The sequence below is a fragment of the Siphateles boraxobius genome, unplaced genomic scaffold (genome assembly GCF_051911475.1).
Source record: "Siphateles boraxobius isolate OS27281-9 unplaced genomic scaffold, OSU_SipBor_1 183, whole genome shotgun sequence".
Lineage (NCBI taxonomy): Eukaryota > Metazoa > Chordata > Actinopteri > Cypriniformes > Leuciscidae > Siphateles > Siphateles boraxobius.
Genome location: NW_027508792.1, coordinates 154,643 through 167,500, shown reverse-complemented (window position 1 = coordinate 167,500; position 12,858 = coordinate 154,643). Strand labels below are relative to the sequence as shown.

Here is a 12,858-nt window from a genome sequence, read left to right as displayed (position 1 = left end):
GCAATTCTGACTTTATAACACGCAATTCTTATAAACTCACAATTGTGAGATTAAAAGTTGCAATTATCTTTTAAAATGTTTTATTATGTGGCGGACACAAGCTTCCATAGTTGCAGGACCATCATTACTCCAGTCTTCAGTGTCACATGATCCTTCAGAAATCCTTCTAATATGATGATTGATGATCAAGAAACATTTCTGATTAATATCAATGTTGAAAACTGCTTTTGTGGAAACTGATACATTTAATTTTTCATGATTCTCTAATGAATATAAAGTTCAAAAGAACATCATTCATTTGAAATAGAATCTTTTTTAATATTATAAATGTATAATGTCGCTTTTGATTAAATTAATGCATCCTTGCTGAAACAAAACAACTTACTAAGCCTAAATTTTTTAACAGTATAATGCATAAATCAATATTGCAGAATACAAATAATAATAGTGCATATAAATGAAAACTATGAAATATAGTTTTTCCTGTCAAGGTTAGTAAATGTTAAAATTAACATTAACAAAGATTAATAAATGCTGTATACGTGCAGTTCATTATTAGTTCAAAAATGTAGTTACCTAATGTTAACTAACGAACCTTGTTAGAAAGTGTTACCCACATTATCAAAAAGCTAAAAATAATGATGAATATTTTAATTTCTCAGTCACAGCATCAATAATAATATAATTTTCCCTGTGCATGGAAAACATATCTTGATACTTTTTTAACTAGTACTTTATTGTTTTTTACTTTTCGGATGAAACCATCCCATCAAATAACTCTGATGCTTCTTGCACATTATCAAAAAGCTAAAAATAAAGCTGAATATTTTAATTACTCAGTCACAGTATGGAATCAATTAAATACAGCAATTAAATGTTTAATAGAAGCGTGTCTGACCTGAAGATGCCCTCAGTCTGGTCTCCGTTCAAGCCGAGCACTTCTTCTGAGAGACGCGTCTGGACCCACGGCAGCTCTCGATCAGGGTATCGGTCCTTCTGCATCATCATCACCTCCTCCAGAGACGAGCCGAACATCGACAGCCGGAAGATGGCGTTACGAGCGTGAGCGATCTCCTCTATTGAGGGCTTGTTCAAACCCTGCCGACAGACAGATAATAAAGATATTGCTGATTAGGGCTGGGCAAAAATCGTTTTTTTGGTCTCACTTTATATTAAGTGGCTTTAATGCCTACTTACATTGAAATTAATAATTTGATACTTATTGTCTACATACATGTTTTTACATTGTATTTATATTTTGAAAATACCTGAATATAAGGTCCCACTTTATATTAAGTGGCTTTAACTACTATGTACTAACATTGAAATTAATAATTTGATACAATGGACTTATTGTGTACATACATGTTTTTACATTGTACTTGTATTTTAAAAATACCTGCATGTAATTACAGCTGTAATTAATTTATGTAATTACATTTGTAATTACACAGTTGACCCATCCCTTACACCTTAACCCAGCCTTAAACGACTCAGACCACCACACCTGACCCTAACCTTACCCGTATCACACACACCTGACCCTTACCTTACCCGTATCACACACACACCTGACCCTAACCTTACCTGTATCACACACACAACCGTCCCTAACCTTACCCGTATCACACACACCTGTCCCTAACCTTACCCGTATCACAAACACCTGACCCTAACCTCACCCGTATCACACACACCTGACCCTAACCTTACCCGTATCACACACACCTGTCCCTAACCTTAACCGTATCACAAACACCTTTCCCTAACCTTACCCGTATCACACACAACTGTCCCTAACCTTACCCGTATCACACACACCTGTCCCTAACCTTACCCGTATCACACACACCTGACCCTAACCTCACCCGTATCACAAACACCTGACTCTAACCTTACCCGTATCACACACACCTGACCCTAACCTCACCCGTATCACACACACCTGACCCTAACCTCACCCGTATCACACACACCTGTCCCTAACCTTACCCGTATCACACACACTTGACCCTAACCTTACCCGTATCACACACACCCGACCCTAACCTTACCCATATCACACACACCCGACCCTAACACACACCTGACCCTAACCTCACCCGTATCACACACACCTGACCCTAACCTCACCCGTATCACACACACCTGACCCTTACCACCCTTATCACACACACCTGACCCTAACCTTACCCGTATCACACACACCTGACCCTAACCTTACCCGTATCACACACACCTGTCCCTAACCTTACCCTTATCACACACACCCGACCCTAACCTTACCCGTATCACACACACCCGACCCTAACCTTACCCTTATCACACACACCTGACCCTAACCTTACCCGTATCACACACACCCGACCCTAACCTTACCCTTATCACACACACCTGACCCTAACCTTACCCGTATCACAGACACACGACCCTAACCTTACCCTTATCACACACACCTGACCCTAAACTTACCCGTATCACACACACCTGACCCTAACCTTACCCGTATCACACACACCCGACCCTAACACACACCTGACCCTAACCTCACCCGTATCACACACACCTGACCCTAACCTCACCCGTATCCCACACACCCGACCCTAACTACCCTTATCACACACACCTGACCCTAACCTTACCCGTATCACACACACCCGACCCTAACCTTACCCTTATCACACACACCTGACCCTAACCTTACCCGTATCACACACACCCGACCCTAACCACCCTTATCACACACACCTGACCCTAACCTTACCCGTATCACACACACCCGACCCTAACCTTACCCGTATCACACACACCCGACCCTAACCTTACCCTTATCACACACACCTGACCCTAACCTTACCCGTATCACACACCTGACCCTAACCTTACCCTTATCACACATACCTGACCCTAAACTTACCCGTATCACACACACCTGACCCTAACCTTACCCGTATCACACACACCCGACCCTAACCTTACCCTTATCTTACACACCTGACCCTAACCTTACCCTTATCACACACACCTGACCCTAACCTTACCCGTATCACACACACCTGACCCTAACCTTACCCTTATCACACACACCTGACCCTAACCTTACCTTTATCACACACACCTGACCCTAACCTTACCCGTATCACACACACCTGACCCTAACTTCACCCGTATCACACACACCTGTCCCTAACCTTACCCGGATCACACACACCTGACCCTAACCTCACCCGTATCACACACACCTGACGCTAACCTTACCTGTATCACACACACCCGACCCTAACCTTACCCGTATCAAACACACCCGACCCTAACACACACCTGACCCTAACCTCACCCGTATCACACACACCTGACCCTTACCTCACCCGTATCACACACACCTGACCCTAACCTCACCCTTATCACACATACCTGACCCTAACCTTACCCATATCACACACACCCGACCCTAACACACACCTGACCCTAACCTTACCCGTATCACACACACCTGACCCTAACCTTACCCGTATCACACACACCTGTCCCTAACCTTACCCGTATCACACACACACCTGACCCTAAGCTTACCCGTATCACACACACCTGACCCTAACCTTACCCGTATCTCACACACCCGACCCTAACCTTACCCGTATCACACACACCCGAGCCTAACCTTACCCGTATCACACACACCCGTCCCGAACCTTACCCGTATCACACACACCCGAGCCTAACCTTACCCGTATCACACACACCCGTCCCGAACCTTACCCGTATCACACACACTTGACCCTAACCCCACCCGTATCACACACACCTGTCCCAAACCTTGCCCGTATCACACACACCTGACCCTAACCTTACCCGTATCACACACACCTGACCCTAACCTTACCCGTATCACACACACCCGTCCCGAACCTTACCCGTATCACACACACACCCGTCCCTAACCTTACCCGTATCACACACACCCGTCCCTAACCTTACCCGTATCACACACACCCGTCCCTAACCTTACCCGTATCACACACACCTGACCCTATTTCACTTTTCCAGACTCAAATTTCCAGACCATATTTAATATGTATTAATATGAGATGTACTATGTTGCCAAATAACTAGCAGAATATTGCCCCAAACCCAGACAAGTTCAATGCGCAGCATTTGAATAAATTCATATTATAAGTTTAAAAATAATATTAACAAAATGACCAAATAATAGTGATCACATTCACATTTTCACTAACTGCACAATTAAATTACTATATAATTTATTGTCACTGATTAGATTTATTTAAAAAAATAATTGTAAATTCATATTATCAGTTAATATAATCTAAAACAATAAAATAATACTGATTACGGTATATTTACATTTTCACTGACTGCATACATATTTAATATTTAACATTCATTAAATTCATTCATTATACGTTTTAAAATATCATCACTGATTACGTTCCTATAATAATCTTTAAAATAATATAAATTGTATTAAAATTATAATTAAAAAATATTAATAAATTTAATATGGATTACATTCACATTTTCACTGACTGCATTATTTTAAATATATTCATTATAAGTTTTAAAAATTTGTCACTGATAACATTTATTTGTACCTTTTTTAATTAATTATATTAGTTTATTTAATTAATTTGATGTATATTTTATATTTACTTTAAAGGTATATTTTAAGTTTTAAAATATTGTCAAAGTATCAATGAAATAATATTGATTACATCAAATTTTCACTGCATACATTTTAAATATTTTAAATTGATTTCTACTTTTAAAATATTATTGTCACTGAGTACATTAATTTAGAAAATATTATTTTCAAAAATAACAGCAGGATATTCTACTATTTAATAATGTTTGCTCTACTACAAATTTGCAGATGAAATATTTATTTGTGTAATGAAAAAATAGTGGCAATAGTCTGGAAAATCAAATATTTAAAATTTTTCCATACATATCCAGACCTGGAAATTGCAAAAAATCAAATTCAATACTTTTCCATACTGGATATGAACCCTGCCTTCGTGTCCAGCCAAAGAAAGGTAGCATATGCTGCAGTCTTTATGAGCATGCAAACGATGCCTATGTAGGCAGCACACTAGGGTTTGGACCAGAGCCATGATTCAAGCTTTACCCTGCTGTGCGTCTGGCAAACACACACAGTCCCCTTTTACTGGCCGTTTTCACCGACTGGAATCTCCACAGGCCACTGGCATCATGCAATTAAAACGTTCACACATTCACACACGAAAAGGAATATAAACCCCAAAGCGCATGGGGAAGGTCCCGTCACGCAGGTGTGATGATTGACACCTCATCATGCAACAATGTGGTCGGCGCGTAAATCATCACCAGCCTATTTGAGACTCGGCAACCGTTGTCATGGCGATGTCTCCAGGGCAATAAGCAAATTCCGGAAACTGAATGTTAATTAAAAAACGTTAAATACCAGGCCGAACCGGGTCCTCCCACCACTTCATGGCCAATTAGCACATACGCTGCCAATAGAGACAATTACAGCCGAAACACAGTAAAGATCAATCAGACACAGAGGCAGAACACCATCATTAAATATAAAATTAAAAATACACCGTGGAAAAATACTTTTCAAAGTCTGAGTTTTTTCAAATTATTGGAGTATGAAATACTATTTCAGTCTTTTTACTTCAAAATGTCACGTTCAATTCAATGTGTTACTTGAAGTTTTTTTGAAAGTATTTGTGAAATTTACTGGAAAGTTGTTTGCATTAAAGCATTTTAAAAAAAAAATAGATTTTTACAAGTTTTACAAGAAAATACAATTTCAGTTTTACTTCTACCTCAAAACTTCGTTTAATTTAATGTGTCAATTGCCGTTTCTTTTAGGGATGCACTGAAATGAAAATTTTGGCCGATACCGATAATTCTTTCTGACATTCTGAAAGCCAATAACTGATATATTGGCCGATAAATCTAAATCTAAATCCTTTTTTTATAATATTTGAGAGCCTGATTACAAATACAAAAGTCTCACAATGTCCCAAGCACATAATCATAACGATGTTCTCATTATAATATATATAATATAATATAATGTATATATACGATAACATTAAAAATGAATATGTATCAACCGATACTGATATGGTGGCCGATACATCGTGCATCTCTAGTTTCTTTCTAATTGTTTGTGAAATTTAACAATTTCTGAGTGAAAACTGTTTCTACACAATTTTTTTATGAGTGTACTTGCATTTTCTTTGTAATTATTTACAAATTTACAAGCAATTTGAAGTGAAGTTGTTTTTTCAGTGTCCGCTGCAGTCCAACCTAACTTAAACAACAACCCCAAAAACGCTTATAACAAGTGGACATGGCAACACAACAAGTGTGAGGCAGCCTTTAAGCATAAGTAAGTAAGTAAAGTTTATTTATAAAGCAACTTTCATAGACAAGGAAGGGTCACAAAGTGCTTTACAGTAAAAAACAAACAAAAAAGGTTACACTTTATTTTAAGGTGTCATTGTTACAGTGTAATTACATATTTAAGTACTAAGTAATACTAATGTACTTACTATTAGGATTTGGTTGAGGGTTAGTTGCATGTAATTATGCATAATTTACTGTTATTACTATGGTAAGTAGATGTAACATATGTAACTGTCACGTGTATTGTATTTTCATTAGTCACATGTCTTCCTTTGTTCTGCTTTCCCGCCATGCATTTGTTTCCATGGCAACCCTCATTAGTTCATCTGTCTCACCTGTGACCTCGTTAGTCTTGTCAGCTGTGTCTCGTTTGCCTGATCTGTTTCCATATGTATTTAAGCCCTGTGTGTTGCCTTGTTCATTGTCCGATCTCCGTTGTAGTAAGTGTGTGTGAACCTTCTGCCCGTCTTCGATGTACCTTTATGATTTATATTGTGAGTAAAAGTTTGCATTGGAACTTATTCTCCCTCGTCTTCTTCTGCCTGCACCACACCGTGACAGTAACAAGAACACTGTAAAATAAAGTGTTACCAAAAAACAACAACAAAAAAAACAAACCTAAACAAAAGACACGAACCTTCTTGGCTCCGGTGAGCGCCGCTTTCTGGAGTTTACGGTAACAGTATTTGGCATAGCTGCTTATCGCCACTCCTGCAACAGAGAAACACACGCAGACGTCAGTCACTGCAGATCAAATATAATGCACAACACTCTCTTTGTATAAACTGGATTTGGATTATCAGAATCTTAATAGCTTAATAATAATTGTCAGGACAGCATGGACTGTGCAGTATTAGATCATACTTTTTTGACTTGTAGCATCTAGCAAAACTTATAACACTATTATTCATTTTCACTTTAAGTTTATTCATTTAAAGAGTTTCGAGTCGACCTTTCCTCATTCTAATTCTAATTCTAATTCTAATTCCTAATTTCCTAATTCTAATCTTGCAAACTATTTAAAACTATTGCAAACCTAAATTCCTTATATTGCGTTTTCAAAAAAGATTTTTTTTTTGGGCGGGGGTTGGGGGGGGGGTTCAGTTTTATGATATGATACAAATTTATATAAACTTTAACATTTGAATCAAGGTTTTAAAATATAACAATTAATTTACTACAAAACATTGCATTTTTATTTTGTGTGTGTCAAATAAGATGCTGCACAACAGAACTGTATAGATTTAAAACATGGATAAACCAGCAAACCACCAGCGCACGCTTAGAATAATTAATAGCTTAGAACACTAATATAATTGACGCTAATACCTATGATCTTATTCATCTTTCATTGACTTTCAGTTTGTTTTCATTCATTACGTGTTCCTTTGTTTGATTTTCCCGCCACTCATCAGTTGTCATGGACACTCATCAGATCAATACACCTGTTCATCATCTCTTCATTATCACTGTGTATTTAAGTTCCTCACCTTCACTCTGTGTGCGTCGGTTGTTATTTGAGCGTGCATGTTACACCTGCTGTTACTTTCTTTTCGTTCTTGTGGATTACCTGAGTTTGTTTTCATTAAAGAACCATTTTGTTTATCACACACACCTGACCCTAACCTTACCCGTATCACATCTCAATAGCAGCAAAAGTGATTTACAATACAACATGAACACAATACATATTTTTCAATGTAAGTACATAATACTTAAAGCCACTGAATATAAAGTGGGACCCTGGTGTTTACGCCATTACTTTAACCCAGGGTAGGCAAGTTCGGTCCTAGAGAGCCGCTGTCCTGCAGAGTTTGGCTCCAACACTGAGAAAAACCTCACCTGTCTATAGCCTTAGTAATTCTGAAGACATTGATTAGCTTGTTCAGGTGTGTTTGATTTAGGGTTGGAACTAAATTCTGCAGGACAGCGGCTCTCTAGGACCGAACTTGCCTACCCCTGTTTTTAACCAGATGTGCTGCTCTTGGTAGATTGTGTTGGTCATTATGGAAATGATCCGGCTGCGTTCTGTGTTCTTTAATTTACACGTCGTGAGTAGATCATCGCAGAACTTTCCACTCACGCCGCATTTATGGAATTTAAAAAAGCCAATTTAGTAAATCTGGCCCTTGGTGTGCACTGGCCTTAAAGGGATAGTTCACCCAAAAATTAGAGATTTACTCTCCCTCAAGCCATCCTAGGTGTATATGACTTTATTCTTTCAGACGAATAGAATCAGAGTTCAATAAAAAAATATTTTAGCTCTTCGATTGAATGGAGGATATGATTTTAAAGCCCAAAATAGTGCATCCATCCATCATAAAAGTGCTCCTCATGGCTGTGGGGGGTTAATAAAGGCCTTCATGTTATCGTGAGAAAAATATCCCTATTTAAAACTACATCAACTAAAATGAATGGGATGCACTTTTTTGGGCTTCAAAATCATATCTTCCATTCACTGTCATTTTAAAGCTGGGAAGAGCCAGGACATTTTGTAATACAACTCCGATTGTATCGTCTGAAAGAAGAAAGTCATATAGTTCTTGAGGGTGAGTAAATCATAAGGTAATTTTTCATTTTTGGGTGAATTATCCCTGGATTAAGCCTGGATTTATCATATGATATCAGTTATCATGAAGCTCACGCCGTACCCTTGGTGTCGTTCAGCGGGTCCATGTGTCTGTAGATGTAGCCCTCCAGGTAGTTGTGGAAGCGAGGAGTGGGGGGGAAGAAGGCCAGACAGATGGCCATGAGCTCCCAGCCTCTCTGAAGGCTGTCGTAGCGGAAGTTCTCGGTGGTTTGTCTGCAGAGCTGGATGAACAGCTCGTCCCTCAGGCCCTGACAGCTCCAGCCCCGCACCGTCACCTCCAGAGCCACCGACAGAGGGTCTCCTTTCCCACGCCGGTCGCCCATGTAGATCTGGATCAGTTTGAAGAGGTCTACGGCCTCGCGCTTCACGGTTCGGTCCGAAGTCACGATCATGGGCTTCTTGATGGGCTCGCTGCTCCAGGCCAGCATGTTGGCAATGGAGACTTTCCTCCTGAACAGACCCTGGAAGACAAATCACCTTGGTTAAAGGTGCAGTCTGTAAGAATGACAACTAGTGGTCGAAATAGGAACTGCAGTCCTAATACAAAATATCGGTGATCGTCGTTTCTCCCACCCGCTCAGACTCAACGGCGCTCACACGGGTCGCCAGTTTAAGACATGCAACAGGAACGATGGACAATGAAAATTAGCAAATCACAGACCAAAACAATAACAAACATTCCAGCCTGGAATCGCACATTTCAAAGTAAAATAACTGGCTGTAGAACTGTTTTTCAGAGAAACAAGTATGAGAACTTGGCATGTTTCCTCGATATAGCTTTGCAAACATATAATGGTATTTTTATGCTTTAGTAGAGTGAAAAAGTTACATACAGCACCTTTAAACAATTATCAAGCGTAGCATTAGTTCTGGCAGGTCACGTTAGTCAAGCACTCATCAGTGACTCTCGGCTGATCCATGTCTACCTATAGTAATACGACGCCTATAATAAATAATAATAATTTGTTACATTTATGTAGCTCTTTTCTGGGTACTCAAAGCGCTTTACATGGAAGGGGGGAATCTCCTATAACCACCACCAATGTGCAGCTTCACGTGGATGATACGACGGCAGCCATGTTGCACCAGAACGTCATATTGCACCAGCTTACTGGTGGAGAGGAGACAGTGATGAAGCCAATCAGTATATGGGGATGATTAGGAGGCCATGGTGGACAGAGGCCAAGGGGCAAATTGGGCTAGGATGCCGGGGTTACACCTCTACTCTTTTTCGAAGGACATCCTGGGATTTTTAATGACCAGGACCTCGGTTTAACGTCTCATCCGAAGGACGGTGCTCTTTGACAGTATAGTGTCCTCATCACTATACTGGGGTGTTAGGACCCCCACACAGACCACAGGATGAGCGCCCCCTGCTGGCCTCACTAACACCTCTTCCAAAAGCAACCTGGTTTTCTCAGGAGTCTCCCATTCAGGTACTAACCAGGCTCAACCCTGCTTAGCTTCAGTGGGCAACCAGTCTTGGGCTACAGGGTGATATGGCTGTTGGCTGCCTATCACTGTATTCATATATAAGCTCCTTCAGTATGATCAACAGCTATCGCGTTTCCAGGAGCGAATTACCCTCCTCCCTCCCCAGCTCCACCTGTCTCCAGTCAGGATTTGGCTTTCTGATTCCCCTTTTAATCAGGTTAAACTCTCAAATTACGGTTTACATTAAACTATTGACATTAATGATATCCGCAATACATTTATGTTGGTTCTGTTGGGTTTACCCTAAGGGGGGTTATTGCTGCTCTCCTGCTCTTATAAATGCTAGGCTGCCTAGAACAGAACCATACCGCCAATCCAAACTATATGTTAATGGTAAATCGTATTTGACGACAGTGGTCCTGACAGAACTTGTTTTTGCTGTGTTTATTATAAATGATTTATCCATGCACATTATGTTTTTAAATTCTTGTTGTGTAATCTTGAATCATAATATCTTCCTTTCCCTCTTGCAGCATCTGTTTTCTTCTCTGATGATGAGGGCGGGGTAACCTGTCACTCACACAACCATCCAATAAATTCACCACAGACAAAATCAAGCCCCTCCTACATTTGTTCTTGTTCAAAGAAGATTTCACTCAGATATATGCGTCACGATTAAGAAGAAAACACTAATGCTTCTTGTTTCAAGCCGACTTTAAAGGAACTGCCCCCCCCACCCCCTTTAACACTTTTATTGTTCAATTTCAATGAAAGTGGAGGACATACCTGGCATGAAATAATGGTCAGATAAATTATGTTTTTTTTATGGAACAGTTTGACAAAATTGAAGTTTGCATTTGTGTTTTGTATTTGATAATTTTATGGCTCATAGCTTTACATAATTAGGAATTTGAACCTTATACTCAAAGAGGAAAAAAACACTAATATACTAAAATATAAAAAATATACTAATATTTGCTAATATAATATTTATTTGGACAAAAAATAAGGTAATGTGAATCAATTAGATCATAATAACAGTATAGCAGAGAACTTGCATAAAATGCATATTAATATCAGTCGTCACTCTATATATGCCAATCTGTTCTATGAACAAAGCTCTGTAGTTTTAAAAAATATAATGCAATGCAATAATTTGATGATTGAGAGATGAACAAATAAACCTTCCTTAAAAGCCGGATGATTTAATACTCATAATTTTTCTAATAAATGATGTGGATCCTGGGATTTTTAATGACCAGGACCTCGGTTTAACGTCTCATCCGAAGGACGGTGCTCTTTGACAGTATAGTGTCCTCATCACTATACTGGGGTGTTAGGACCCCCACACAGACCACAGGATGAGCGCCCCCTGCTGGCCTCACTAACACCTCTTCCAAAAGCAACCTGGTTTTCTCAGGAGTCTCCCATTCAGGTACTAACCAGGCTCAACCCTGCTTAGCTTCAGTGGGCAACCAGTCTTGGGCTACAGGGTGATATGGCTGTTGGCTGCCTATCACTGTATTCATATATAAGCTCCTTCAGTATGATCAACAGCTATCGCGTTTCTCAGGAGCGAATTACCCTCCTCCCTCCCCAGCTCCACCTGTCTCCAGTCAGGATTTGGCTTTCTGATTCCCCTTTTAATCAGGTTAAACTCTCAAATTACGGTTTACATTAAACTATTGACATTAATGATATCCGCAATACATTTATGTTGGTTCTGTTGGGTTTACCCTAAGGGGGGTTATTGCTGCTCTCCTGCTCTTATAAATGCTAGGCTGCCTAGAACAGAACCATACCGCCAATCCAAACTATATGTTAATGGTAAATCGTATTTGACGACAGTGGTCCTGACAGAACTTGTTTTTGCTGTGTTTATTATAAATGATTTATCCATGCACATTATGTTTTTAAATTCTTGTTGTGTAATCTTGAATCATAATATCTTCCTTTCCCTCTTGCAGCATCTGTTTTCTTCTCTGATGATGAGGGCGGGGTAACCTGTCACTCACACAACCATCCAATAAATTCACCACAGACAAAATCAAGCCCCTCCTACATTTGTTCTTGTTCAAAGAAGATTTCACTCAGATATATGCGTCACGATTAAGAAGAAAACACTAATGCTTCTTGTTTCAAGCCGACTTTAAAGGAACTGCCCCCCCACCCCCTTTAACACTTTTATTGTTCAATTTCAATGAAAGTGGAGGACATACCTGGCATGAAATAATGGTCAGATAAATTATGTTTTTTTTATGGAACAGTTTGACAAAATTGAAGTTTGCATTTGTGTTTTGTATTTGATAATTTTATGGCTCATAGCTTTACATAATTAGGAATTTGAACCTTATACTCAAAGAGGAAAAAAACACTAATATACTAAAATATAAAAAATATACTAATATTTGCTA

At 39.4% G+C, this 12,858-nt stretch overlaps 1 protein-coding gene across 1 annotated transcript in view; it reads right to left on the bottom strand.

Annotated features, from left to right (window-relative positions):
• arhgap39 (Rho GTPase activating protein 39) overlaps window positions 1–12,858 on the bottom strand; it is an 89,464-nt gene that overhangs the window by 34,716 nt on the left and 41,890 nt on the right. The window contains exons 5-7 of the mRNA XM_077233688.1: window positions 9,072–9,471; window positions 7,058–7,131; window positions 899–1,098 (exon numbers count right to left, since the gene is read on the bottom strand). Coding sequence (XP_077089803.1) covers window positions 899–1,098; window positions 7,058–7,131; window positions 9,072–9,471 — 674 coding nt within the window. The remainder of the gene's footprint in view (window positions 1–898; window positions 1,099–7,057; window positions 7,132–9,071; window positions 9,472–12,858) is intronic.